At 34.8% G+C, this 25,147-nt stretch overlaps 3 protein-coding genes and 1 pseudogene across 13 annotated transcripts; 2 read left to right on the top strand and 2 right to left on the bottom strand.

The window, feature by feature from the left end:
* The first annotated feature begins 5,681 nt into the window (after positions 1 to 5,681).
* Positions 5,682 to 11,398, top strand: LOC112709849 (heat shock 70 kDa protein 15). Its single transcript, XM_025761836.3, has 10 exons — positions 5,682 to 5,857; positions 6,819 to 8,029; positions 8,307 to 8,537; positions 8,620 to 8,715; positions 8,814 to 9,038; positions 9,587 to 9,775; positions 9,870 to 10,016; positions 10,240 to 10,389; positions 10,470 to 10,600; positions 10,728 to 11,398. Exons 2-10 carry the CDS (start codon positions 6,860 to 6,862, stop codon positions 10,918 to 10,920), a joined length of 2,532 nt encoding a protein of 843 aa, XP_025617621.1. The 5' UTR covers positions 5,682 to 5,857; positions 6,819 to 6,859; the 3' UTR covers positions 10,921 to 11,398.
* Positions 11,399 to 11,831: 433 nt separating this feature from the next.
* Positions 11,832 to 18,314, top strand: LOC112709850 (uncharacterized). 8 transcript variants are annotated; one of them, XM_072202244.1, is made up of 6 exons: positions 11,832 to 12,189; positions 12,760 to 12,836; positions 13,361 to 13,417; positions 13,564 to 15,677; positions 17,745 to 17,787; positions 17,891 to 18,314. In XM_072202244.1, the coding sequence occupies exon 4, from the start codon at positions 13,766 to 13,768 to the stop codon at positions 15,659 to 15,661; it is 1,896 nt and encodes a 631-aa protein (XP_072058345.1). In that variant the 5' UTR covers positions 11,832 to 12,189; positions 12,760 to 12,836; positions 13,361 to 13,417; positions 13,564 to 13,765; the 3' UTR covers positions 15,662 to 15,677; positions 17,745 to 17,787; positions 17,891 to 18,314. The 8 variants fall into 8 exon arrangements, with proteins under 8 accessions (XP_072058345.1, XP_072058344.1, XP_072058340.1 ...); XM_072202243.1 differs by having other exon boundaries at positions 17,603 to 17,787; XM_072202239.1 differs by having other exon boundaries at positions 13,564 to 17,500; positions 17,603 to 17,787.
* A 194-nt stretch (positions 18,315 to 18,508) lies between these two features.
* Positions 18,509 to 20,736, bottom strand: LOC112709851 (uncharacterized; annotated as a pseudogene).
* Positions 20,737 to 21,542: 806 nt separating this feature from the next.
* On the bottom strand, positions 21,543 to 23,294 carry LOC112709848 (uncharacterized). Of its 4 annotated transcripts, none has more exons than XM_025761831.3 (4): positions 22,927 to 23,069; positions 22,728 to 22,799; positions 22,245 to 22,503; positions 21,543 to 22,129 (listed from the first exon to the last, which is right to left on the bottom strand). In XM_025761831.3, exons 3-4 carry the CDS (start codon positions 22,500 to 22,502, stop codon positions 21,740 to 21,742), a joined length of 648 nt encoding a protein of 215 aa, XP_025617616.1. In that variant the 5' UTR covers position 22,503; positions 22,728 to 22,799; positions 22,927 to 23,069; the 3' UTR covers positions 21,543 to 21,739. The 4 variants fall into 4 exon arrangements, with proteins under 4 accessions (XP_025617616.1, XP_072058337.1, XP_025617617.1 ...); XM_072202236.1 differs by having other exon boundaries at positions 22,245 to 22,381; positions 22,927 to 23,067; XM_025761832.3 differs by lacking the exon at positions 22,728 to 22,799 and having other exon boundaries at positions 22,927 to 23,294.
* Between the last annotated feature and the right edge of the window lie 1,853 nt (positions 23,295 to 25,147).

Genomic DNA, 25,147 nt, shown 5'->3' with positions numbered 1-25,147 from the left:
AACTGTTTCTTATTCTATTATTGTGGAAGGACAACCTTATGATTTCTTCAAACCAAATAGAGGTATTCGACAAGGAGATCTTCTATCTCCCGATCTTTTTCTTTTATGTGCATAAGGTCTCTCCTTCTTGCTACATAAGGCAGAACAAAACAGACTAATTCAGCGTCTTCAGATACATAGGCGATGTCCCAAGGTCAACTACCTCCTATTTGCTGATGATTCCATCTTATTCTATAAGGCTAATCCTGAAGCATGTTCAAATATACTGTATTTACTAAATTCTTATGAAAGCATCAGTGGCCAGAGGGTAAATCTTAATAAATCTGCTGTATTTTTTAGCCACAACACTTCCTCCAATACTCGTACACTACTGGCTAACTCTATGAATATTAATCATATTGGGGCTCATGATAAATACCTTAGTTTGCCTTCTACAGTCTCTAAATCGAAAAATGCTTCTTTTAATATGATCAAAGAAAAGGTTCGAAAAAAAATCCAAGCATGGAAACGCAATCTTCTTTCGTCAGGTGGTAGACACGTATTGTTTAAGGCAGTGGGAGAAGCTATTCCTATTTATACATTGTCTTGCTTCAAGTTGCCTGATGGCTTAATTTCGGAAATTCACTCTCTACTTTCTCAGTTCTGGTGGGGACAAAAATGTTCTGAAAGGCGGATGGCTTGGATTAGGTGGGACACTATGACTCGCCCACGAAAAGAAGGAGGCCTTGGATTTAAAGATCTCAGAATCCAAAATCTGGCACTTTTAGGCAAACAGTTTTGGCGACTCATAACACAGCCTACTTCCTTATTATTCAAAATCCTAAGAGGTAAATACTTTAGCAATGGTAATGCTATAACAGCAAAAAATGGAGTCTTACCTTCTTGGGGATGGAGAAGCATACTGGAAGGACGAAAGATTGTTGAAAAGGATCTTAATTGGACTGTGGGTACTGGTAAGAATATCCGAACATTTGAGGATCCTTAGCTGTCTCCTCCGTATCCTTTAATAATTTCTGACATGCCAAATAGACAGGCTATTTCTGAATTGGTTTCAAGAGTTAAAGATCTAATTAGTGAAGACAGAAATTGGAATCAAAGTTTTATTCAATAATTATTTTTCCAAAACGTTGCAAACAGGATTTTGTCAGTTAAAATTCAGCAAAGTAGGGACAAATTACAATGGGATTTGAACAAATCCAAGCAATATGATACAGCTTCAGGTTACAGAATTGGCTATTTATTTTACCATCTGCCTCTGGAGCTTTGCCCTAATTATATGCAATAGAAAAAGTCGTGGATTGATTTATGGAAGTTGAACTTGCCTCACAAAATTATATTATTTATCTGAAAAGCTCTCCATGGCCGGCTTCCGGTGCTTGCTCAGATTCATCACCGCTTCCCATCTATATCACCAATATTCTCCTGCTGTCATGAAACAACGGAAACAGTCACTCATTGTTTAATCGATTACTCTAGAATTAAAGACGTATGGTCTCAGAGTTATCTTCATGATTGTCTTCCCCCTCAGACTTTTGGACATGGTGGATTGCATCAACAGAGATACTTAACCCGTTGAAGAATACTGACCGTAATCTTCAATTGCTTGCCATCATTTACTGGAACTGCTGGAAAGCTCGCAACCAGTTGATTTTTGAAGGTTCTACTTCTATGCCGTCTGCCATTCTAGCAAGCTCTGTCAAGTTACTCCGTGAAATCCAAAGAACTCCCAATTTAGGTCGTCATTTCCATGAGGCAAGCTCTTAGTTGCATTCAATTTTATTTATCATTCTTTCTTCTTTAAGATTTTTTCTTCGTTTTTCGACCACGTACCGTTGGATGAATACCTTCAGTGTAGTATTTTTGGAAATTCCCACCTTTTATTATGCTGTCATGTTTTTTCACATCTTTGTATTTTATTTTTCAATAATTAATGAAATATAACCTATTATTTTTGGAAACAAAATTGTAACACATTTTATTATAAGATAATTAAGACAAAAAATATTACTATACTAAAAATTAATCATTTTCATAATTTAAATAGATCTATTAAAAATAATTTTTTAAAAATAAATATCTTGGAGGTTAAAATATTTTATATATAATTTTTTGAAAAAATATTTAATTATTTAGTCATTAATATATAAAGAATAATTTAAAAAATTTAAAAAATAGTGACAATATTAATTATGGAGCAATGATGATTATTATTAGTGTAAAGTGACAAATAAGTTCCTGAGGATTTCGCATTCGATAATTTATATCGTGAAAAAAAAGTAACAATTAAATTTTTCAAAAAATAAAACATGGACACGTTACATCTTTCTGTTAATAAGACTAACGGCGCTTTTGATGCAGACTGTTAATGTGATTGAGGTGTCACTTAAATACTACATTGGAATTACTCTAAATGATGAGAAGAAATTGATCCTTGAATGTTGTTTAACTTTAACATACCTCAAATCCTAATTGTCCATAATCCTCAATTATTCACCCTGAAACAAAACCTTAGCACAACGCATAATGAATAGCACCGAAAGCTCTAGAAGCACAAGGTGCCAAAGATAAAGGAATGAAGGCAGCGGTTAAAATTATAGGGATGACTCAACACATGGAAGAGGTTTCAGCAATAAAATCGTTTTCAAATGTAACTGTCAACTATATGCAACAATATACAAGTCTAGAAAAGTGGAGAATCCAAATAGATTATTTTTAGGGTGTCTAAATTATAAGGTAATTGTTAATTCAATTTATTTTTATTTTTTGAGTTTTGAGTGTTCCATTAAATTAAAATTCATATCTCTCATTTATGGTATGTTTTTTGGTTCTTATTACAGGACAATTTGTCATACTGTAAGTTCTTTAGATGTGGAGAAATCAGAAAGTTCTAAGCAGAAAGTGAAAGATAAATTAATTGATTTGGAGGTGATAATTGTGAAATTGAAAATGGATTGTAGAAATCACAAAACTCTAAGCAAAATTTTTAATAGTAGATTTAGAAATGTCATGTATTTTATGGTTGGTATTTTAATTAAAATTATTGTGAATGTGTGGAGCAAGAGTTTCGAGTGAATCAAATTAGATAGCCGATGCATGAATGTAGTAGTATTTATAATTGTATTATTATAAATGCAGTTATGAATAAATATTTTTGAATCATTATATGATTTATCATGGATGTTGGTGTTAATGAATATAATATTCACAATCATAAAATAAAAGAAAGAAATCACATAACCATAATAGCCATAAGAGCATTGTTATAATATCTAAGCTTCTAAAAGATTGTTTCTAATTACAGAGGTAAATCTAAAAAGAGACTGAACACTTGAAGTCTGTGTTACTAAATCAAAAGAAAACCTACATAGAAACATTAGTATAATTGCATAATATATTGTTTAATTCAAAATAGGAATTAAGTCCAAAGAAAATATGCACAAAATACTAAACAATCATATATTCAAAATACTAAACAATTATATTCATCAATTTAAGACTTCAATTAAGACTTAAATCTAAGGGTGGGAGTGAATTGAAACATTCTTGAAGCTGTTTCATTACTTGTTGCGGCCAAAATTTCTGCAGAAATACCATCAATTGAACTTGTTGTTGATTGTTGTGGTGGGTTTGACTGTGTAGCCCGTTCTTGCAGTCTTTAACTCCTCCTCACTTTCTTATATTCCTTCTTCTTTTGACATTTAGGAGAATTGCTAAGTACATAAATATCTTCATTAGTAACTTTTTTTTCGTTTAGAGAACAGTTACTGCAACCTTCTTCTTTTTCATTACTCTTGCATGCTCCTCTTCGATATCAGTGTCGGATTGGTCAACACTAGGAGGTGGGGGCTTGTACAGCTCATCTTCAGCACTCTCGTAGTCATCATCATCACTGTTATCATTAGAAGTATGAGGATCACCAGCTTCATCACACCCTATAGCATCTTCATCACCAAGAATATGATGCTCAAAATATATATAGAACTCCTCACACTCTTTGTTTTGAATTTTGAGCTCCCTTAAAGTATTAATATCTGAATCTCTAAAAATAGGATGCAAACCAGCTTCAAAATTAGTAGCATTTATTCGGATCAAACCATATCATTATTTTGTAATCATCGTATCCCAAACTCTTGAATAATTCCTTCAAACCAAAGAAGTTCATACGATCCAAATTCATCTCTGAAAATCTCTCAACTAACTCATTCCCGTAACTCAACTCTCCTTATTTGTTCCTCACAAATTTTCTCCCATGGTTAAACACAGAAATAGAAAATTCCTCCCTTTGCTAAATAGAAACACAATTATCATTTGAATATACTGGAATAACAATTAACTAAAGAATCAAGAATATGTTTGTCTTTTTTTTATTATGACATAAAATGATACTGGTCTTTCTGCTAATAATTAGTTTTAATAATCATAAACAAATAAGCAGAAATTCCAAAAAGTAACAACAAATGCATAAATAATTTTAAATGTGGTAAAATGCGTCATACTCAATAAAATAAGTTAAAACTATGCTTTGTAGAAGATTAAATAATTTGTTCTAAACAATGGAACCACCATGAAAGGAACTGACAAAGGGATACACTAACTGATAAAAGCATCAACATTTTTTATTTGAGTCGAGAATGTGTCTGCTAACACCAATTTTTTTAATGATGTCTTCTTTCTTGCTGGTACTTCGAAGGAAGAATCGTGACTTTTGTTACTATAGAGCCAAGATTCTTTAACTTCAACTTCTCCCTTAGGGTTAATGGGTAAAAACAGAAGGTAACTAAAGAGGTTAAGGGCAAAGTGAAACAAATATGAAGGAAGAGAATTCAAAACGACGGCGTTCACTGCAGATGTGGCAGAAACAGACACGTCAGTTTATGTAATGGGACAGCAAAGCAACTCTGTTCCGTTTTGTTACATGGGCTAATGGAAGGATGTAATGTGTCCAACGTCTCATCTCCTATGAGATCTAATTGTTACTTTTTTTTTCTCAAGATCTAACTTATCCGAACACAGAATTCTCAGGGATCTAATTAGTCACATTACTCTTATTATTATTTGATAGGTAATATATTTTAGAGTAAAATGACAATTAAGTTTTCGAAAATTTCGACTTCGAATTAATTATTCTTTAAAAGAAAAAAAAGTATCACGTTGATCCTTCGATAATAAACGGTGGACACATGATGTCCTTCTATCAATTTATTATCTAAAACGCAACGGTAATATTTATATGTATGGTTAATTACTCTAACGTATTTATCTATGAAAGATAGTCATGTAGATAACTACGTTTGGAGTGAAACATCATTTGTTTTAATAAAATTTGTGATAAATAAAGAGCAGTTGATAGAAAGTATATGAAAACTCAAAAAATAATAAATATTTTACTATCCAAAATTATATTATTTTCCTGCTCATGTGACAATAATAAAACATCCACAACTGTAAATAACGAAATATATGAATAATTCTATTTTATTTTATACTATTGATAAAATGATATACATGTTATTGAAGGATCTCATTGGTACTTTTTTATTTAAGGACTAATTAGTCCAAAATCAACATCTTAAAAGATCTAATTACCAATTTATTCTATATTTTTATTGTTAATTCTTTCTTTAATTAATTAATAATCAAATAATATTCTATTAAAAAATCTTAAAAACCTAAACTAGAAAATTCTTAATTCTAATGTGGAGTCCCCACTGAATCTTCAGTCTTCTCTTTACGCCTTTGGGAGCTGCCAATTGAAGTGGTATTTATAACACAGATTATTCCTGAACAAAATAACAGAACCTCACAAACCTCTTCTTTCTGTTCCTTCGTGGATCGCTACTTGCTACGCCATCGCCAGGTATCAAACCCTATTCCTTCATTTTCAGATTCACGTACCGTACTTTTATTTTCTAGATCTGTTCCTTATGCTTCATCTTGATGAATCGGTAATTGTTGTTCCTGTTCATTCGCAATTTCTCGATTTCAATTTCGTGTAGTTCAATTTTGATGCAATAGTCTATTTTTGTATTTATCAGTGTTCTTCTTCCATTAATCGTTGATAATACGTGTGAGTGGGGATTTGCTTTGCTGAATTTAGTTGTTTGTCTTAGTAATGGTATGCTGTATAATTCTAATGATCCTCCTATATACTAAATAAGGGAAAGAAATAGATACAGTTACTGTCTTGTAATCTTAAAGCATAATCAATTCTTTCTCCAGTTAGTGTTTAGGAGGATTGATCAGGAAATTAAATCATTTTTCTTCATTTTATTAAATTATGGTTTGACCATTTGATTCTCCTTGTTATTTTATGCGTTCTGTTATGCACATCAATGTTTAGAAAATTGGATCAGATCACTCAGTTGAAATAGTTTAGTATTGAACTGATTATCAGTTCAGTCTTTGTCTAATCAGGGTTCAATAATATATGTGACCTACCAAATATGTTGCACACGTACAGAAGAATAGGGAAGGGAACAGAAGAACACATTTTATGTACAACTATGAAATCATAAATAATCAAGTGTGATTAAATTATATGATAAATATGCCTTTAATAATGTGCTAATTGTAGTCTTTTATCAAAGTATAACGAAAAGATATCAACAGGTAAAGATATATAAAGAGGCACATGATTTGAATATATAGAGCATTAGTTGATTCTTTTGAGCTGTTAGCTGTTGTCTAAGGAATTTGATTTATCATTTCTTTTTACATTTTTGGTGCAACTATTTCCATTTATGCAAGTGAGATTTCTGTTTTTGTCTTCACCATGCTTCCCAGTTGTAAATGCTGATATTTGTATTTTTTTTTGGCAGATTTTCTTCTTGGCTGGCGGATCAAATTTTTGTTAGCAAAAATGAGCGTGGTGGGTTTTGATTTTGGCAATGAGAGCTGCATTGTTGCAGTTGCAAGGCAGAGGGGAATTGATGTTGTACTTAATGATGAGTCGAAGCGTGAAACACCTGCCATTGTGTGCTTTGGTGACAAGCAACGCTTTATTGGGACTGCTGGGGCTGCATCAACTATGATGAACCCCAAGAATTCTGTCTCACAGATGAAGAGACTCATTGGCAAAAAATTCTCTGATCCTGAATTGCAGCGGGATATCAAGTCTTTGCCTTTTAATGTCACAGAAGGCCCTGATGGATTCCCATTAATTCATGCACGCTACATGGGTGAAGTTAAAACATTTACACCTACTCAAGTATTTGGAATGATGCTGTCAAATCTTAAGGAAATAGCCCAGAAAAATCTCAATGCTGCTGTTGTTGATTGTTGTATTGGAATCCCGGTTTATTTTACTGATATTCAGAGGAGGGCTGTCTTGGATGCAGCCACTATTGCTGGTCTGCATCCGCTTCGCCTGTTCCATGAAACAACTGCAACTGCCTTGGCTTATGGGATTTACAAGACCGATCTTCCTGAGAATGATCAGCTGAATGTTGCCTTTGTCGACATTGGACATGCTAGCATGCAAGTGTGCATTGCTGGCTTCAAAAAGGGACAGCTGAAAGTATTGGCTCACTCCTATGACAGGTCTCTGGGTGGTAGGGATTTTGATGAGGTTCTGTTCCATCACTTTGCTGAAAAATTTAAGACGGAGTACAAAATTGACGTTCTCCAGAATGCCCGGGCTTGTTTGAGGCTTAGGGCTGCTTGTGAGAAGCTGAAGAAGGTGCTTAGTGCAAATCCTGAGGCACCTCTGAATATTGAATGCTTAATGGATGAGAAGGATGTCAGAGGCTTCATCAAGCGCGATGAGTTTGAGCAACTAAGTCTCCCGATTTTGGAACGTGTGAAGGGACCTTTGGAGAAGGCACTAGCTGAAGCAGCTCTTACAATTGAAAATGTTCACATGGTTGAGGTGGTTGGTTCAGGATCTCGTGTACCAGCTATCAATAAAATATTGACAGATTTCTTCAAAAAGGAGCCTAGACGAACAATGAATGCTAGTGAGTGTGTTGCTAAGGGTTGTGCCTTGCAATGTGCAATTCTTAGTCCAACTTTTAAAGTACGAGAGTTTCAGGTAATATTTCCTTCTTTGAACTTTCTCTATTTTCACTCCAGAGGCACTCATGTAAACAATTTGTTGGGGAAATTTATTTGTTATTCTCTGAAGTGCTTACTCACGGTAAAACTCTGCAGGCCTTTAGGAATCATGAGTTTTATCTTCTTATTCTTCTTTCATAAAAAGGAACTTTTGCAATTATATTTGCTATGTCTCTGCAGTAAACTGTTCATACACCAAGACTAAGATTCCCTTCTCCATCCGGTATAACATTGTCTTATGTTGAACTGTGTAGGTCAATGAAAGTTTTCCTTTTGCAATTTCCCTTTCATGGAAAGGTTCTGGACCAGATGCACAGGGAATTAGTGGATCAGATAATCAGCAAAGTAGCCTTGTTTTCCCCAAGGGCAATCCCATTCCTAGTATTAAGGCATTGACATTCTACAGGCCAGGAACATTCTCTATTGATGTACAGTATAGTGATGTGAGTGAACTGCAAACACCTGCCAAGATCAGTACATATACTGTAAGTTGTATTTGAAGTTTTTTTCTTGTTTCTGTAACATTTTCCCCCTTTTACTGGTCCTCTGACTCTCAAGTGCATGCAGATTGGTCCGTTCCAAACTACAAAAACTGAAAGAGCAAAAGTTAAAGTGAGAGTTCGTTTGAATTTGCATGGAATCGTAGCTATTGATTCAGCAACTGTAAGTGTAAAAGCTTTAGTGGTTTATTTTTCTCGTTTGACATTACTTCAGAGAGCATCTGCTCCTGTGATCTAATAACTTCTGCTTTCCTGTTTTAGCTATTGGAAGAGGAAGAAGTTGACATTCCGATTTCCAAAGAATCAGCTGCAGAAAACACCAAGATGGATACCGATGAATCCCCTGCTGATGGTGCTGCTCCTCCAACCTCCAATGACACTGATGTTAACATGCAAGATGCAAAGGCTAATACTGATACCACTGGGCCTGAAAATGGTAGCCCTGAGACTGGAGAAAAGCCTGTGCAAATTGACACTGATACCAAGGTTTGTCCTGGTGAAAGGAATACACAAGCATATGCGAGAAGCTTTCTGTTTTCAATTAATTTTGCATTCGTTAAATTTTGTGACACTGAGTTATTTATTTATTCTTAAAATTTTATAATTGTGGGTTTCTGTGGCTTCCAGCAATGGAGCATTGACATTGTAGAACTAGCTGCTTATTTATATTGGTATCTACATCAAGAAGAGGATGTGCGATAGGTTTTTTAGGGGTTACTTTGGCATTGTTTAATTTAGTAGGATGTTGTTACCATATTTTTCTGTTCAACAATCTGAGAGAACATAATATACATGATAGTTTTGCAGATATGACCTTGAGTGTATGTGATTCTTTTTTTTTTTTTGGTGGTATTTCCATCTGTTCACATAATATTGGAATCAACCTGCATGAAGTCACTTCGGTTTAAAGTGAATCTTACACCTTATATTGATAATTTGCTATACTATCATGCATAATTAATCATAAAATATTGTTGTTGTCTAGCATGGTCAAATCGGTATTTATAAGTGTGCCATGAATGTTGTTGGTACAGGCTCCGAAGAAAAAGGTTAAGAAAGCAAATATTCCTGTAGCAGAGGTGGTTTATGGAGCTATGGAACAAGTGGATCTCCAGAAAGCTGTAGAAAAGGAGTTTGAAATGGCTTTGCAAGATCGCGTGATGGAAGAAACAAAAGACAAGAAAAATGCCGTTGAGGCTTATGTTTATGAAATGCGGAACAAGGTGAGGCTTATCTTTTCTCTTTTCTTGCCCAATTTCAAGTACAAATGCCCATTATTTGATGTTTACTGAAGTGACTTTTTTGTTACCATTTCAGCTTAATGACAAATATCACGATTTTGTCACTGCTCCAGAGAGGGAAGATTTTACTGCTAGACTTCAGCAGGTGGAAGACTGGCTATATGATGATGGTGAAGACGAAACTAAAGGCGTATATATTGCGAAACTTGAAGAACTTAAAAAGGTAGGAACCAAGAAGTTTGAAGGCTAGAGAAACCTGCTCGTCCCCCATTGAAACTGTAGAACTTAATTAAAAAAATGGGGACCAGAAATTCCTTGTTGCTGCTACTTTCTTTGTTGTTAGACTTGGTTGTCACACATTCACATGAGCAGCAGGAACTATTTCTGTGTTTTTTTTTTTCTTTTTTTAAATTTTACAATCTTAGTGGAGTTTTGCAATATTGCAGCAAGGTGATCCTATTGAAGCTCGTTATAAAGAACACACAGAGAGGGGCACAGTAATTGACCAGCTCGAGTATTGTATAAATAGTTACAGAGAAGCTGCAATGTCAAGTGATCCCAAATTTGATCACATTGACATCAATGAAAAGCAGAAGGTAGTTGCTTGCTAATTTTCTTCCTTCCCGTGATTCTTCTATGGTTAACAACTTGACATCAATGACATCAATGTTTGTAGGTCCTAAATGAGTGTGTTGAGGCTGAAAACTGGCTTAGGGAGAAAAAGCAACAGCAGGAACCACTCCCAAAATATGCCAACCCTGTGCTCTTGTCTGCTGAAATAAGAAGGAAAGCGGAAGCTGTTGACAGGTATTTCTGGATTTGGTTTATTTCTTGTTATGCTTTGCTGTCTTCCAGTTTGTAAAACAAACATCTTGGACTGTTTGGTCATTATTCCTTTTTAAATTATTCATTTTAATAATTATTTGTGTGACAGGTTCTGCAAGCCAATTATGACGAAGCCAAAACCAGCCAAGCCAGCTACTCCCCCAGCACAAGCAACAACCCCACCACAGGGTGGTGAGCAGCAGCAACCTCAGGGTGGTGCAAGTGCCAACACTAATGAGAATGCACGGAACAATGGTAGTGATATCCCACAAGAATCGATGGAGACCGAGAATAAGCCATAGAACACAGGGTCTTCATAATTATTGCTTGTTTATTGCGATCAAGTTCATTGAGTCAAAGACCAATTATTCTATTAATACCTTCTATATAAGCATGCTGATGGGACTTGGGAAGAGAAAGGTGGGTTTTGTGCCTTGTGATTGAGTGGCTGCGCTGGGAGGTTTGGGTTTTGCACTCTCGCTTGGTTGGTTGGTTGATTGGTCAGGTTTTTAAGTACTTAATATTATGGTGATCTTTGAAATCCGGATTTTTTTATCAAAGGGTTTTGAAGAGGATAATGTGCGGTCTGGATTCCCACGCCCAAGGGGAATAGGCCAATTTTATGTACGATGTTGATTTCTAGAGGTTGAATTATAATGTTTGTTTCCCATTTTATAATTAATTTTCATTTTTAGTGACAATGTAACCTTTTATATCACCACGATTTTCCTTGTGTTTTAGTCTTACAAATAAAGAATGAATTGTTAGAAGTTAGTGCAATATTTGTTGTTAAAACAAATGGTAGAATTTTTAGGTAATCGATTTGTATTTGTTGATGGGCTATGATCTGAAGTAGACAAGACCAAGAGTAAGTCGAGTAAAAACTCAATATTATGATGTTCTTTGATGTAAAGTAAAGGCTCAAGTTACTTAATTTGAAAGTCGACTCAAATTGGTTTTTTCAAACTTCTTTTCGGTGATTTAATTTAAGAGTTTAATTTTGATGTATATCTAATTTTGTTTTGGATAATCTTTTATGCAAGGAATGTAAAAGAAAAGTAAATATTTTTATTGGTGTGGCAACGTGATATGTAATTTGATATTTGTACAATTTTTTTACATTATAGTAAAGTTAAATTTCTAATTTCATATGTGAAATTAACTTTTATAACCAATCAAATCATATTTGGTATATTTTATCAAGAGAAATGCTAAAGATATTAAATTAAACGGCACCGTTTTGGTTTTAAAGAAAAAAAAAAAAAAAACCCCAGCGTTCCGCCCTCACTCACCCCCTTCCCCCAACACCCCCTGTTCGTGAATCACTATCTCTGAACTCAAGCAGAGTTCAAAATCACCCAACCAAAACCCTACGTTCTCCCTGCAACGGTTCTGAGACAGTGCCGCCGCCGTCCGTGCTGTCGGCGCCTCCGCTCCTCTCTTGTAGCCCAGGCCCTCTCTTGTAGCTCGGCGTCCTCCTTCCCGCTGTCCCCGTCCTCCCTGGCTTCTCTGTTCGAGTTTGGAGTAGCTCGCCGCTGTGTCTCCGCTCGCCGTTCGTGTCTCCACCGAAGGTTAGTGGCACTGCTTTCACTTCTTCGGTTCTTCTCTTCCTTTTATGCTCTGTTTGCTGATTTTTGAATGTGAAATTGTGAATGGATTAATGGAAATCAAATAATTGATTTTGTGCTGCTGCTCTTTTTTATAATTCCTGAAATCTTTGTTGAAATTTTCTTGTTGCTGCTAAAAATGGAAATCAAATCATTATTGAAATTTTTTGTTTAGCTTTATTGATTTCAGGTTTAGTGTGATTAGGGATTATTTGTTGCTGTTTTGTAATGTTTGTTGCTGAATGTTAAAAATGGAAATTAAATCAAATGCTGTTTGTTGCTGAATGATAATTTTTGTTGCTGAATGCTGAATGCTGAATACTGAATGCTGAATGCTGTTGGTAGTATTAATTTTCTGCTGCTATTAATTTTCTGGCTGTGCTTCTGCTGCTGTGGGTTCTGGGTTCTGGTGTGCTGTGGTGTGTTTTGTGGCTCTGCTGTGTTGATCATCTTTCTCAATTGTCAATGTTCACTCTCCACTCTTCACTTGCGTTGTGTTGATCATCTTTCTCAATTGTCAATGTTCTTTATCAGAACTGAGAAGGAAAATGGCAATCAAAATGTGCTCGCACTAGCAGGAACAAGAAAACTAACTCTTTTTCTGCCCTCTGGTACCTCTTCATCTTTCCTTCTATTTCTGCACTCCTTCATTGTATAGTAAGTCAACTCTTTGGATTACTGTTATAATTGAATTGGAGATTCAAGAGACACAGTTAATTTCTTAATACTTAAAATTTACCCTTAGTTTTGATCTAATTGTTTTGTTTAGTAGGAACTAATAGAATCTCTTCATGGCTTTATCATTATTGTTTTCCAAGTTATACTAGTTTCTTGTAAGAGAATTAAAGCTAGCTAGTCTTGCCTTCCATTTTGCACAAATAGGAATATGTAAATAGGGCCATTTTATCAAAACTATAGTCACAATTAAGAAGTTTAATTTAATAGTATATGATGCAGATATGCCTATGATACAGATATTTGAGTAGAAACAAAGTATTTGTACATTATAGCTTGCATATGTTGCGGAATAGGATAATAACAATTAAGAGTATCGAGTACTAATATACTTGTTCTCTCTCTTTGAAATGTTACTTTCTGTATTTACTGTTTTTAATTTAGCTTTGCATTCTCTCAGGACTTCTTGGAACAGCGATTATAGTGTTGTTTATTGGGTTTCTTTCAATATATCATGGTATTATCTGATATCTTCACACTTTGTACTATTTGAATTGGCATTTCTTTCAATAGTCCCTCACAAGCTGCTTCTATATTCTAGGAAGTTTATTTATAATTTATTTATTATTTTATTCTGAAACGGTTTTTTCGATTGAACCACAGTTAGACCGGTTGGATCTGTGAATCAGTGAACCAGTGACTGGAGCGGTTCAATGACCGGTTTGATTTTCAGAACCTTGCGGTCCAAACAAAATAGAATTCCCTAAACAAGAGAGAGACTACAGTACAGATGCCAGACGCCGTTGAGAGTTGAGAAACACCAACTCTAACTAGCCAACCCTGCGTTTCTTCTTTGAATCCCCAGATGAGAAGCAGCAGCAGGATACTTGTAAAGCTCCTCAAACGACATTCACACACTGCCACGTCATCATCACGATTCTCCACTCCCCCTCCCCACGAAGTCGTCGAACCCTTCTACGACCTCTCAGACGTCGTCGTTTCAGCCTCCCGTGACCCTCCTTCCCCATCCCCATGGCTCCCCCAAATCCTCTCCCTCCTCGACGGTTCCCCTTCCATGGAATCCAACCTCACCTCCTTCTGCAACAAATTCCTTATCACTCTCTCCCCCAACTTCGTCTCCCACACCCTCCGCTCCCTCACCAACCAACCCCTCCTCGCCACGCGCTTCTTCCACTGGGCTCACTCTCAACCTAGCTATTCCCACTCCCTCCATTCCTACGTCTCTCTCATCGAAACCCTCTCCTTTTCTTCATCCTTCGATTCCACTGTGTTCCAGAACATTCTACAAGAATTCAAGTGCCGGAAGTTTAAATTAACTGCCGCCGCCGTTAACTCCTTGCTCAGGAGCTTTGCCGCGGTTGGCATGGTGGAGGAGCTGTTGTGGATGTGGCGGAACATGAAGGAGGATGGCCTTGAGCCGAGTTTGTATAATTTCAATTCGTTGATGAACGGATTGGTTAATGCCGGTATGGTGGAATCGGCGGTTAGGGTTTTCGAGGCGATGAGGGAGGTTAATGTGAGGCCGGATTCGGTTAGTTACAATACGGTTATTAAAGGGTATTGTAAGGTTGGGAAAACTAGGAAGGCCTTGGAGATGATTAGGGAGATGGAGGCTGGGGATGATGATGGTAATGTGGGGCCGGATAAGGTTAGTTACATGACAGTTATGCAGGCGTGTTATGGCGAAGGGGATGTGGATTGTTGTGTGAGGCTTTATCATGAGATGAAGGAGAAGGGGTTGGTGGTTCCTCCACATGCTTATAGTTTGGTGGTGTGTGGACTTTGCAGGCAAGGGAAGGTTGTTGAGGGTCTCAATGTGTTTGAAGAGATGAGAAGGGATAGTTGCGGAGCCAATAAGGCGGTGTACACGGCGTTGATCGATGGTTATGCGAAGACTGGGAATGTTGACGGGGCGATGAGGTTGTTTGAGAGGATGAGACAGGAGGGGATTAAACCGGATGAAGTTACTTATGGGGCGATTGTTAATGGTTTGTGTAAGGGTGGGAGAGTGGAGGAAGCTTTGGGTTATTTAGAGTTTTGTAAAGAGAATGGTGTTATGGTGAATGCGGTATTTTACTCGAGTTTGATTGATGGCCTTGGGAAGGCTGGGAGAGTTGATGAAGCCGAGAAGTTGTTTTATGAGATGGTTGATAAGGGGTGCCCCCCGGATTCTTATTGCTATAATGCACTTATCGATGGATGGTGTAAAGGTGGGAGGATTGATGAAGCATTGGCACTGTTTCAACGGATGGAGGAGGAAGGTTGCGAGCAGACTGTGTATACGTATACCATACTTATCAGTGAGCTTTTTAAAGTGCACAGGAATGAAGAGGCATTGAAATTATGGGACAAGATGATAGATAAGGGCATAACACCAAATGTTGCTTGCTTTAGGGCTCTTTCAATTGGACTCTGTCTTTCGGGCAAGGTAGCGAGAGCTTGTAAGATCTTGGATGAGCTGGCACCCATGGGGATTGTTCTTGAAACAGCTTATGAAGACATGATTAACGTGTTGTGCAAAGCCGGCCGGGTGAAGGAAGCCTGCAAGTTAGCCGACGGGATTGTGGACAGAGGTAGAGAAATTCCTGGAAAAGTTAGAACATTGATGATCAATGCGTTGAGGAAGGCTGGTAATGCAGATTTGGCTATAAGGCTGATGCATAGCAAGATTGGTATTGGGTATGACCGGATGCGTAGTGTTAAAAAGAGAGTGAAGTTCCAAACCCTTATTGGCAGCTGACTCTGTTTTTCGCCAGGTATTGCACCTTCAAAATTGACAAAGGTCAAAGCTTGTATATGTATGGAAGTATAGCCATGCCTGGTTGTTGCGTTGTTAGTGAACTTAACTGTTTGTTGATACCAGGAACTATTATTAATTGACTGGGTTGGGATGGTTAAATTCAGGATCTAATATTTCATGTTCAACCTAGGCAATTCATGTAACATGAGTCTTGGTTACATCTCTTTAGGTACTGGAACCTTGGTTAGTAACTTTACAAGATTAGAATGTCGATAGTTGTGGCGACCAGCAACCTATTTGTCACCACTGCTGCAGGTTTTGCTGCATCATATTTATTGTATTATACAGAATCAAGTTTCGTGGAAGGTGGAAGCTTTTGCCGGCAGCATTCTTTGCCTGCATTTCCCATCTAAATGCATTGATAACATGTGCACTAAATCATTGATTATGTGATAGAATGTCATTAGTTAGTTACTTGTATATAAGGTGAGAGAAAATCAGTTGAGAAACTAGCGGGGTTTTGGTGAGTTTTGAGGAGAAAAAGGAGAGAAGCTCTTGAATGAGCCTCTCATCCCTGTATTTAATTCAGGTTCTTGAATCATGTTGACTAATATCTTATTCAATAAACATATTTTTTACATTTTTTTAATACTGCTCTTCAGTCTCTGAACTAACTTCATCATTGTTAGATTCTTATAATGGCACTACAATATGGGACCAAAATGCAAATGGCGCAAGAAATCTTTCATACATTGAAAAAAAAATTGTACAGAACAAAACTAATTTCTTTGGCACTCCAAATTTCCAAATCCTAACTTGCAAGTACACCTTGTAGCATTCAAATTAACAAAGTTGACCCCCTTTTCACATGACTAACTAGAAGAGGAAAGGCTCAACATGAAAAAAGGGTAGAGAGGGTAGTTTTTTATGGCGAACAAGAACAAAGAAAAATTATTGTCATGTTACGTATAACGATATTCAATTTGCATGTTACATACTCTTCAAAAGTAATTCATGTGAACCAATGAGATCTACTTGGTCCCCCCTCTTTTTTTTTTTTTTCATTTTCAGTACTTTAGGGCAGAATTGGTATTTGGTTTCATTTTCTATCTTTCATTATTGATTTTATATCTTACATGCTAATAAAAGATTTTTGCAATTTCCTTTTTAATATCCCCCTCTTATGTGAATACCAGGTGAAGAATTTTGCCCATTAATGTGTAAAATTGAGTCACTTCTTGAAGAAGAATAAAAGACCTTGCACCAAATCCATAGCACTCATGAATTTTGTGTGTAGTATTGGTGTTTCATATCACTGCATGTTTGATAACCAATACTAATTAGTTTGACCCAATTTTCTTGACTTTTATTTTCAATTAGAACAAAAAATAGAACATTAGTCTTGTGGTCGTGCCATCAAGTATTGATGATTAATTCCTCAACTACCAACTTACTTTTGAATTCTCCATGAGTCTTATGTCCGTGCCATCCAGTTGGATGATAAGATGGTCTTTGATTTGGTTGAAAGTGGAAGTATCTCATAAACCAACCTTCATTTAGGAAGGTACTCTTCGTTAATAATGAATCTATTTTCTTGTAAATCCTTTCATGAATTTTTGGAGGCTGTTCGACCACATCCAATTGTTTATATTCTATAACTATCTGTGAAATTGTCTTCGGGGCTTTCTATATGTAAGGGAGTTGAACAATTTCGACAAGCTTCGGATATTTCATCACAATGTGTGCTTGCACAATATGAACTTGCTTTTGGGGCTCCTTTGTTTAGCAAAAGATTGCATGAACTTGGGACCATTTATGTGGGGGGCTTCTTTGTTAGAGGTTTGTTTTATAGAAATTGTTTGGATGCTGTGGCATTCGTTTTTAAGTTCAAATAAAATCTTCCATTTAAACAACTTTTAGTAACCCTTGAATTGACTGCAGGAAGCACCTGAGGTTGCAAGAGCAAGTGCTTATTCTGTTAGGAATGTCTCATGTATTGGGAAATTATATGTTGATGTTCAGGTATCATTTGTTTTGTTAGTATTAAAAGGATTTCTTTGTTTTCAACATTTTATATTTTCAGGCATATGTTGGTGTCATGGCATGGACGTGGATCTTCTTCTCTGGTAATATATTATTCAATGATGTCTTATTTTCAATTTCTGGATGGCCTATCATTGTTAGTTTCATACTTATGAACTGATTTTTGCTGAGATTCAATATTAACAGAGGCCAATTCTCCTTGAAGATTGAGTGTGCCTTAAATGCTCCATTAAAGAGTTGTGTAAGACATGATTCAGGAATTGGATAAGAACATTCAGAAAATATAATGCAGCATTGCTATCGGTTGCATTGCTGAGGCTTGCTTGGATTGACCGACTACCCTTGCCAGATATATGAAAAGTAGTATGAAAGAAGTTTACATGTCAAAGATAGGTAGTTAATGCAGTTATGTGTATTTCAGTTTATATGTTTATGCCTAGCTATGAAGATGGAAACTAATAAGCTAAAGCCTTATCTCGTTGTCAAACCCGTTAGTTGTAATTATTGAACCAAATAATTTCCACAGTTGCAATTTGGTTTTGAAAATTGCATCAGACATTAATACTACTACTTTTCATAAGTCAAAAGTTAAAAAAAAGTTACTTCTAAAGTTTCCCAAACGGGCTCTAAGAGTTATAATACCAGGAAGTTCATTACCACGGAGGTATGACCTTTGTTATAAAGTAGCCCGCGCGTATGCGCGAGTCATACACTAGTTGCATAAAATTGACACACAAGTTTATATAAAAAAGCAATAATACATGAATTAGGTGTTCTTTGATCCAAACACATAAAAATGCATAATTAAAAGAACAAATAAGTAGTTGATATAGATTAGACAGCTATTGAACACAACGGAACATCCATCCATCCTGTTCTAGTTTCAAAGATATTGCAACAATAATGGCAAAAAACATGGATCATAATCACAAGAAAAATTGGAAGGGGAAAAATGTTTCAAATATAATGTTAATGTAGCAGAGTATGTCACATAACAATGTTACAGAACATCAAATGCCACCCTTACACTAGTCATCATTCTCCTCCTCCTCATCATCTCTCTGATGTAGTTTTGAAATTTCACTCTGAACTCTCTCTAGGATCTGCCTCTTTTGTGTTTCAAGATCCTTATGGAACTCCATCCTCATCTTTTCCAGTTCCACCATCTGCTGCCTTCTACTGTTCTCAATCTTCTCATATATCTCGCCGAATTTCTGAATGGAATTAGCAAGCAATCTGAAGGAGGATGCATCATCGTTGCTGTACCTTGCATACCTTCTTTTCTTATGTTTATGTCCATTTGAACCTTGTTCACCAAAGGATTCAGAATTCCCAGGACTATCCCTCATCTGATCAAACCCATTTGCGCGGTTCAAATAGACTCGAGGATTCGTAAACACATATTCTCCGGAGTCCAAACCGCATGAGACCTGGTTGCTGCACTGGAGAGGACATCAGCTTATCCATCCTCTGAAAATAAACCCACTTGCAAGTTCCACTACCCATTTTCTCTGATTTAGCCTTCTCCTTCTTGTACTTCTTCTTCAAGGTATCTAACCGGTTTCGACACTGAGCATCTTTCCTTTCAATCTTGGAAACTTTTGATACCTTCTCTGCAACTTCTTGCCATTCCTCAGACCGAAGACTCTTCCTCCCATGTTGAAGAAACTTATCACCCCAGGCATCAAGAAGAACGAAAGTTTCGCGCTCGGTCCAATCAGTAAGGGAGTTCCTACCACCAGAAGATGGTTTAGGGGTTGAAGGAGCCGCAGCCGATGGCGCTGGTACCCGGGGTGCAAATTCATAAGCTGAAATCAAACTCTTCAGCTTTCGCTTTTTCGGGTGCCACTCCATATCATCATCAACCTTCATGCTATATATTTTCGGCTTAGCATCATCATCATCTTCCTCATCCTCCTCATCATCCTCCTCCTCGCCATCATCATTGTTACCACCAATTTCATCCCCATCCCTGTCTTCATCATCACCTTCCTCAACATTGTTGGGGACAGCATTCCTTTGGGAATCAACATCATCACCATCATCATGATCTTCTTCTATTATCTGTTCTTCATCTTCATCTTCTTCATCCTCCTTCTCCTCCTCATTATCATTGGCATTGTTATTATGTTCCACAAAATCATTTGCAACTGGCTGAAGATACTGAGAAGTCCGAACCGGAAGTCTCCTATGACTCAGATAGCCATAACCCTGGTGATTAACACCATATGGGTTAGAGGGATACCTTAGATCATCATCCTCAGTTCCATCCATTTAGAAAACAATAACCTCCAATTGCAAGGAAATAAAAACAAGAGAACAAAATATTTCCCTCAATTATTACTTTTTTCTTTTAAAGGAAAAAATTCCAAACTTTGAACAATAAAATTGTCAATTAACAACTCATATTTGGACACAACATTTGAACATATGTTACATATCCCAGGTTTTATTCCCAAAATCCAATCCCTCCAGGTAAATAGATTCTTATTCCAGATTCAACTAAGGTTCAATAATTTATTGAAAAAGAAAAAAAAATCTACCATGAAATAAACTTATCCTTTGTTTCTAATATGGAATCTGTGAAGCTTAATTGGCACAAATCAGTAATGCAGGGAGAAAAAGAAAAATGCTTCAACCTCTCAATTCCCAATTATTTTTCATCTTTCATTTCACAACTTAAATCATCATAGAAATAAATAGGGATGATACCCAGAGAGGAAAAAAAAATTGATTGAACTGAAAAGGAAAGTAGAAATATTTTAAAGAGACAAATAATTCAGAAGCTCAAATCAAATTAAAAGAAAATGAGGAGACATGACTCTTACCTAAAAGAAGGGCAATTTTTCCATAAACGGAAAAGAAAACAAGGAAAACAGAATTCAAATTCACAAACTTTACCCTCTGAAGTGATTGCAAAGGATGCAAAGTTCGTAAATTTCAAAGAGAATGAAGAGAAAAATCGAATATTGAAGAAAAGAAATGACAAGAAAATGGGTAGAGAGAGAATAGGTGAACTGGAAAAAGCAGAAGCAGGTGCAGAGTATAGAACTACAGATACTATATAGATAGAAAATAGTTGCTGCTAATGTACGCCTCATGTGTTCACACTTGCTATATTTCATTTTATTATTTTTTCAGTTATTACTTATTAATAAAATAATATCTGAAAATTTACATTACTTATAAAAATAATTTTAACATTACTATATAAAAAATTTTAATATACATGAATAATATCATATTCCAATATATTATATCTAATTTTTAATTTAACACTGTTTGGATCAACAATTTTCTTAATTGGAGTCAACACATTTGATTAATTATTAGGTCGGCGGCGATTCATCAATCAATTGGTTTTGGATTTTTTTTTTATTATTGTCATTATTATTTTTCTTTATTAGTCATGGATTAATATTTTAATATCAATGTTTAGAACGAATCATTCTAAATGGGTGTCCCACATCTAAAGTGGCCCATTTCAGTGATTTGCAAGTAAGATACGTACATTGGCCACAATATACCAAAAAGAAGAATTCAACTTTTGTAGCTCTTTTACTGTTTCTTGCTCAAATAATTTCTAAACAATATATTTAGGAATAAGTTATTTTCGTGTTGGCATTTATATTTTTAAGAATATAGTATAAGATTATAACTATTCTAAAATGCCTCCAATGATTTCAACTCAGAAAATTATTCAACAACCAATCAAACATGTTCTACATATAAGCATTTAAGTCTATAAAATTTCATCAAATTTTCAATTAAAACATGATCCTTATACTATAGAAAATTGTACTTTGTGCATTATTATCAACAAAATTGTGCTTCCTAATTTAAGTTGAATCATTTTTTCATTTGTTGTAACATTTACTCATGTTTGGGTTCTTTCCACATATTGGGGGAGTAAAAACAAACTTCATAGGTATGATATGTCAAATCTAATACCTAATCAAACCCGCTGTAAGGGCTAGCTATGAATTCATGAAAAAAAGCATTGATTCAAGTCACTTTTGTGCCCAAAACATGGAGTTAAGAAGACTGGTTAAGAATCACAGAGACAAATTCAGATCTGTCTTCTGGTGCAACTGTGAAAATGCTGTCAAGCAAGTTCTTGTTCATCACAATGGTAACGGCAGCCCTCATCCTTTGTTCAACATTCAAACCATCAATGCCTTTCAGGAGTGAATTTAGATTCTGTGCTCGTTCGGATCGCTCTTTCTCAAGCTTGAAGCAAGAAATGAATTCACTTACAGCGTTTGTTAATTGCTCCTGAGAGCTATGGATCATGTTGATTGTTTCATTTACTGTGTTGAGCACATTTACATCACCATTGTTAGCTCTTTTTCTTTTCTTGTTTGCTTGGATTGTAAAGGCAGAAGAAGCTGTATCATCCTGAGATGTATGCTCAATTTCAGGCACCTAGAAGTTCAAGAAAGAATAAATTCAACTTGATAGAAGATAGCCGGAAAAAAACAGGGATCTGAACCACAGAATCAGAGATTCTCTCAATCAATTTGATTATATATATATATACCTGAGAATCAGCTTCATGTTCAGCTTCTACTTCACCAACACTTGAATCTGAATCCGAATCCGAATCCGAATCCCAAGCCATTGCTATTTGACTACTACGATTCAACTTTCTTCTCTTCTTTTTCTTCTTGAAATGCTCTACAACCAATTCTAGACAAGTTATTAGGACCTTCATGGTAAGACAATTCAGCATATGCAACTGCACAATGAACAGTGCAATAATTTTCTCCTTCTTGTTTCGCAAAGTTTGATCATCCATGCTGTGAAAAAAAATACCAAAAAGCATAATCTCAAATTTCAGACGAGAAAACGCATTAACTTTAACATATTAGCTTAAATTGTTCAACATTACATCCCAAACTAAGAAATTATCATCCAAAAACAATTACAAAGCATTCTAAATTCTAAACCTATATACACATATAACCAAAGCAACATGAAAAACAAAAATACATGGAGATTTATGCAAATTCAGAATTCTAACCCTATGATTGCACAGAATGTGGATTTCGTACTCCAAATTTCGCCAACGATTGCGTTACGTACCACTCTTAATCTGTAATTGATTGAATTTCCATAAAAAAATTTCACTGTGTTGCATCTACGTGTATTCACTTGCATTTTATCGTTATATGAATACTTTAAAAAACAAATGAACGAACGAAAGAAAGTTAAGGAATCACCTTATCGCCGTCGAAGGTCACCGGAGAAGTGGTTCCGTCGTCCGCTTCTGTCGTCGATTGTAAGAAGGAAGAGACGAAATGGGAGTGGAGAGGTGAACAGTGAAAAGAAAATGGGATTTTGAGCGTTTAGTTTTTTTTTTTTTTTCATTTCTAGTAATTTTTGTTTTTTAAATTTTATGCAAAAGAAGTGAATACAGAAGGTGAATTTTTTTTTCGGTGAATAGAGAGGATGAAAATTTAATACACACTAAACAGAATTTATTATTTTTTACATTTTGTTTGTGAAATTTTATGAATAAAAGTATTAAAAATAAAATATAGATTATAAATCAAACTCTTCTTTATTTTTTTAGCAAAATACTACTCACACTCAAAATTAGTCATGTCTTTTTCTAATTATTGCAAGAAATGTGGGATGCGAAATACACCACACTTAATATTAATTTTATTTGCAGATATTTAATATGATTTAATCCATTTGGATATAGTTGATAATTCAATTTGCAACGAATTATGTTAATAGTTATGGATTTAAACTAAATCTAATTTGATCAACTCGCATCATTAAATATTATAGTATGTAATTAAAAATTATTATACATATATAATAAATTTAATAAAAATTAAATTTATATTTTATTCTATTTTTTTATTTGGTTTTTTTACGATATCTCTCAACCCAACGGATCTGAGTTCTATTTAAAAGTTTATCACTGATCAATGAATTACAATATACACAAAGCAGGATTCAAACCTCTAATATTTGTCTTTTTCTAATTATTGCAAGAAATGTGGGATGCGAAATACACCACACTTAATATTAATTTTATTTGCAGATATTTAATATGATTTAATCCATTTGGATATAGTTGATAATTCAATTTGCAACGAATCATGTTAATAGTTATGGATTTAAGCTAAATCTAATTTGATCAACTCGCATCATTAAATATTATAGTATGTAATTAAAAATTATTATACATATATAATAAATTTAATAAAAATTAAATTTATATTTTATTCTATTTTTTTATTTGGTTTTTTTACGATATCTCTCAACCCAACGGATCTGAGTTCTATTTAAAAGTTTATCACTGGTCAATGAATTACAGTATACACAAAGCAAAATTTAAACCTCTAATATTTATTTAAGCGGACAAATAAGCTAACCACTCGACCAATCCTAATTGATTTATCTTACATTATTTATTATAAACCTTATATATATAATCTTGATGTGGCCAAGTGCAGGCTTCTGGCCCAACTGTAGCCCATATTCCTGCATAACTCCACCTAGTCCCACTTTGGGGGTTTAGATAGTCTAAAGTTTGAATTTTATTTTAGAGAGTAAAATGTGATTTGCTATCTTTAAATAATTTTTCTTTTATATTTATTCTTGATTCTACCTATAAAATTAATGGTGAAAGATTACATTTTACTATCTAAAGTAAAATTTAAACTTTAGAGGATCTAAATCTCAATTTGGGGCATTCTACCATTTAATGTTCAATATTCAAAATTTTCAGTCGTAATACACCTGATGTCGATTCTTCAACACAAACTTCATGGTTCATGATCAGCACCACAGTCATTATTTTTATGACAAATAAACTTCTAAAAATTCATGTTTTTGAATAGATTAATTTTAAAAAAATATATTAATAATTTTTTTATAATAATAAATATAGATAAATGTATTTGAATTAAAATTTTTTATTCTAATCATAAAAATTAATTTAAAAATAATATATTTATATCTGTTATACTAAAATATTTTATTAATATTTTTTCAAATTAATTTGTCCAAATTTTAAATTTTCAAGAATTTATTGATTATTTTATTTTTAATCCTATGTCTTTAAAACTTGAGTTTCCTCAATCATTTCATCAAGTTTTATATACTAGAAACACCAAAATCAACCTAGAGCAATATTAGAATCTAGGAAAATTAAAACATTATTACTAGTTTTATCAATGAGATACTACAAGATTTTTTATTCGTTCTTTAAACTTTTGCCTTTTCTCTTGCAGACAAAGTTTATTTATTCTCTTTTTTTTTGTTTTTGTTTTGTTAGAGAATCTCGTCTATTAGTTGTTTTGACCTTCAACATCTTCTATAGAATCTTTCTTATCATAATGAAATATAGCTTTCTACGGGAAAAAAATAAATTAAACACGAAGAAAAACTATAAAGATGTTGCTTCACTGCTATAACGTTTTA

Source organism: Arachis hypogaea, chromosome 9, assembly GCF_003086295.3.
Source record: "Arachis hypogaea cultivar Tifrunner chromosome 9, arahy.Tifrunner.gnm2.J5K5, whole genome shotgun sequence".
NCBI lineage: Eukaryota > Viridiplantae > Streptophyta > Magnoliopsida > Fabales > Fabaceae > Arachis > Arachis hypogaea.
This window is presented reverse-complemented; position numbering and strand designations above follow the sequence as displayed.

Bases quoted from the DNA above. Each gene is read 5' to 3' on its own strand.
- LOC112709848 (XM_025761832.3), bottom strand. From the start codon at position 22,502: ATGGATGATCAAACTTTGCGAAACAAGAAGGAGAAAATTATTGCACTG. The intron at 22,130-22,244 runs GTATATATATAT...TTGAACTTCTAG, and splicing joins AACATGAAGCTGATTCTCAG to GTGCCTGAAATTGAGCATAC.
- LOC112709849 (XM_025761836.3), top strand. From the start codon at position 6,860: ATGAGCGTGGTGGGTTTTGATTTTGGCAATGAGAGCTGCATTGTTGCA. The intron at 8,030-8,306 runs GTAATATTTCCT...TGAACTGTGTAG, and splicing joins TTAAAGTACGAGAGTTTCAG to GTCAATGAAAGTTTTCCTTT. The intron at 9,039-9,586 runs GTTTGTCCTGGT...TTGTTGGTACAG, and splicing joins AAATTGACACTGATACCAAG to GCTCCGAAGAAAAAGGTTAA.
- LOC112709850 (XM_072202246.1), top strand. From the start codon at position 13,766: ATGAGAAGCAGCAGCAGGATACTTGTAAAGCTCCTCAAACGACATTCA.